This window comes from Bison bison, unplaced genomic scaffold (genome assembly GCF_000754665.1).
Source record: "Bison bison bison isolate TAMUID 2011002044 unplaced genomic scaffold, Bison_UMD1.0 scf7180017864068, whole genome shotgun sequence".
Taxonomy (NCBI): domain Eukaryota; kingdom Metazoa; phylum Chordata; class Mammalia; order Artiodactyla; family Bovidae; genus Bison; species Bison bison.
In genome coordinates this window covers 3,425,379-3,428,312 of record NW_011494640.1, presented here as the reverse complement: position 1 = coordinate 3,428,312, position 2,934 = coordinate 3,425,379, and the positions used below count along the sequence as shown (strand labels likewise).

General features: G+C 60.4%; 1 protein-coding gene across 1 annotated transcript in view; it reads left to right on the top strand.

The window, feature by feature from the left end:
- Window positions 1–2,934, top strand: part of LOC104986493 (intestinal-type alkaline phosphatase) — a 3,939-nt gene that overhangs the window by 727 nt on the left and 278 nt on the right. Inside the window, exons 2-11 of the mRNA XM_010837093.1 lie at window positions 451–567; window positions 682–797; window positions 988–1,162; window positions 1,241–1,413; window positions 1,673–1,807; window positions 1,895–1,967; window positions 2,067–2,201; window positions 2,285–2,476; window positions 2,700–2,816; window positions 2,924–2,931. Of these exons, the coding sequence (XP_010835395.1) occupies window positions 451–567; window positions 682–797; window positions 988–1,162; window positions 1,241–1,413; window positions 1,673–1,807; window positions 1,895–1,967; window positions 2,067–2,201; window positions 2,285–2,476; window positions 2,700–2,816; window positions 2,924–2,931 (1,241 nt within the window). The remainder of the gene's footprint in view (window positions 1–450; window positions 568–681; window positions 798–987; window positions 1,163–1,240; window positions 1,414–1,672; window positions 1,808–1,894; window positions 1,968–2,066; window positions 2,202–2,284; window positions 2,477–2,699; window positions 2,817–2,923; window positions 2,932–2,934) is intronic.

The following is a 2,934-nucleotide window of genomic DNA, read 5'->3' as shown; positions in this document are numbered from 1 at the left end:
CACCCTGAGGAGACAGCTGGGGACCATCCTGGGAGGGAGGGACCTGAATCCTCAGGACCCCTACTGGCTCAGCCACATCCACCACATGCCCCTGGCAACAGGGCTCAAAGTCATAGGGCAGGTGAGGGGCAGGGTGTGGCCACCCGGGGAACCTGGGAGGGACAAGGAGACTTTAATAGCAGGGACAAAGTCTATCTAGATTTAAGCCCAGGCAGCCAAGCTGCAGCCGGTCCCTGGTGTCCCAGCCTTGCCCTGAGACCCGGCCTCCCCAGGTCCCATCCTGACCCTCTGCCATCACACAGCCATGCAGGGGGCCTGCGTGCTGCTGCTGCTGGGCCTGCAGCTACAGCTCTCCCTAGGCCTCGTCCCAGGTAATCAGGCGGCTCCCAGCAGCCCCTACTCACAGGGGCGGCTCTAGGCTGACCTGACCAACACTCTCCCCTTGGGCAGTTGAGGAGGAAGACCCCGCCTTCTGGAACCGCCAGGCAGCCCAGGCCCTCGATGTGGCTAAGAAGCTGCAGCCCATCCAGACAGCCGCCAAGAATGTCATCCTCTTCTTGGGGGATGGTGAGTACATGAGGCCAGCCCACCCCCTGTCCCCTGACAGGCCTGGAACCCTGTGATGCTGGCTGACCCAGGTTGGCCCCAGGAACTCGGACCTGAGACACTGTGTACCTTCAGGGATGGGGGTGCCTACGGTGACAGCCACTCGGATCCTAAAGGGGCAGATGAATGGCAAACTGGGACCTGAGACACCCCTGGCCATGGACCAGTTCCCATACCTGGCTCTGTCCAAGGTAAGGGCCAAGTGGCCTCAGGGTGGTCTACACCAGAGGGGTGGGTGTGGGCCTAGGGAGCAGGGTAGGAGGGAAAGCCCAGGAGGGCTGGGGGCTGAGATAGGGGCTGGGGGCTGTGAGGATGGGCCCAGGGCCTGGGTCAGGAGCTGGGTGTCTACCCCAGCAGAGCTGAAGGCATCTCTGTCCCCAGACATACAACGTGGACAGACAGGTGCCAGACAGCGCAGGCACTGCCACTGCCTACCTGTGTGGGGTCAAGGGCAACTACAGAACCATTGGTGTAAGTGCAGCCGCCCGCTACAACCAGTGCAACACGACACGTGGGAATGAGGTCACGTCTGTGATGAACCGGGCCAAGAAAGCAGGTGGGCTTGGGCGTCAGCTTCCTGGGCAGGGACGGGCTCAGAGACCTCGTGACCCACCGTCACCTCTGCCACCCTCAGGGAAGGCAGTGGGAGTGGTGACCACCACCAGGGTGCAGCATGCCTCCCCAGCCGGGGCCTACGCGCACACGGTGAACCGAAACTGGTACTCAGACGCCGACCTGCCTGCCGATGCACAGATGAATGGCTGCCAGGACATCGCCGCACAGCTGGTCAACAACATGGATATTGACGTGCGACATGTTGGGCACAGGGCGGGGCTGGGCACAGGTGGTGGGGCACACTCGCAACACAGTCGTAGGTAACCTCCAGCCCTGCGGTGTTTCAGGGTTTTCATGGGTTTGTGTGTGTGTGTATGTGTGGTGGGGTGGCACCATGTAGGAGGTGGGGACAGGCCTTTCCCACAGACCTGGTGGGGGAGGTAGGGGCTGTGTGAGAGGAGTAAAGGGCCAGCCAGGCCCCTAACCCACCTGCCCTAATCTCTGGCTCCAGGTGATCCTGGGTGGAGGCCGAAAATACATGTTTCCTGTGGGGACCCCAGACCCTGAATACCCAGATGATGCCAGTGTGAATGGAGTCCGGAAGGACAAGCAGAACCTGGTGCAGGCATGGCAGGCCAAGCACCAGGTAATGGGGGCTCACGGATGTGGGGGTACAGTGGGGCTGGGCCTGGGGTGTCGGGCTATGGGCTGAGGCCTGGTTCTGCCCTCCCAGGGAGCCCAGTATGTGTGGAACCGCACTGCGCTCCTTCAGGCGGCCGATGACTCCAGTGTAACACACCTCATGGGTAACGACTCCACCCACCCTCACTGTCCTCCCCAGGATGGGTGCCACGGGCCACCCCCGTCCTCAGCTTGAGGGTCACCACTGCTCCCCTTTCCCACAGGCCTCTTTGAGCCGGCAGACATGAAGTATAATGTTCAGCAAGACCCCACCAAGGACCCGACCCTGGAGGAGATGACGGAGGTGGCCCTGCGAGTGCTAAGCAGGAACCCCAGGGGCTTCTACCTCTTTGTGGAGGGTGAGTGGCAGCCCCTTGGTGAACAGAGGTGTGATGAGGGCCATCAGGGTGGGTTTGGTATCTTATATGTGACTTATCTGCAGGAGGCCGCATTGACCACGGTCACCATGATGACAAAGCTTATATGGCACTGACCGAGGCAGTCATGTTTGACAATGCCATCGCCAAGGCTAATGAGCTCACTAGCGAACTGGACACGCTGATCCTTGTCACTGCAGACCACTCTCATGTCTTCTCTTTTGGTGGCTATACACTGCGTGGGACCTCCATTTTTGGTAAGCCCAGGGAGAGTGGCAGGTCGTTGCCCCTAAGTTACGAGGCACAAAGTGCTCTGAGCCAGTTCCCTCATCTGTCAAGTGGGGTAGTAACAGCAACTGCCCTGCATCGCTCTGGTGAGGATTAAGTCACTGAACAGACAAGACCTGCCTAGGCTCTGCACACAGGGGGAGCCACAAAGGCTAGGGTCAGTGTGATCACGGGGTCCCCTCTTCCCTGAAGGTCTGGCCCCCAGCAAGGCCTTAGACAGCAAGTCCTACACCTCCATCCTCTATGGCAATGGCCCTGGCTATGCGCTTGGCGGGGGCTCGAGGCCCGATGTTAATGACAGCACAAGCGGTAAGTGTAGTGGGTGGGGTGCTGGGAGGTGGGGACCCTGGCCATGAACTCTAGGGAGGGGAAAGCTGCCTCCCTTGTCATATTAACTTCCCTTCTTCTGGCCAGAGGACCCCTCGTA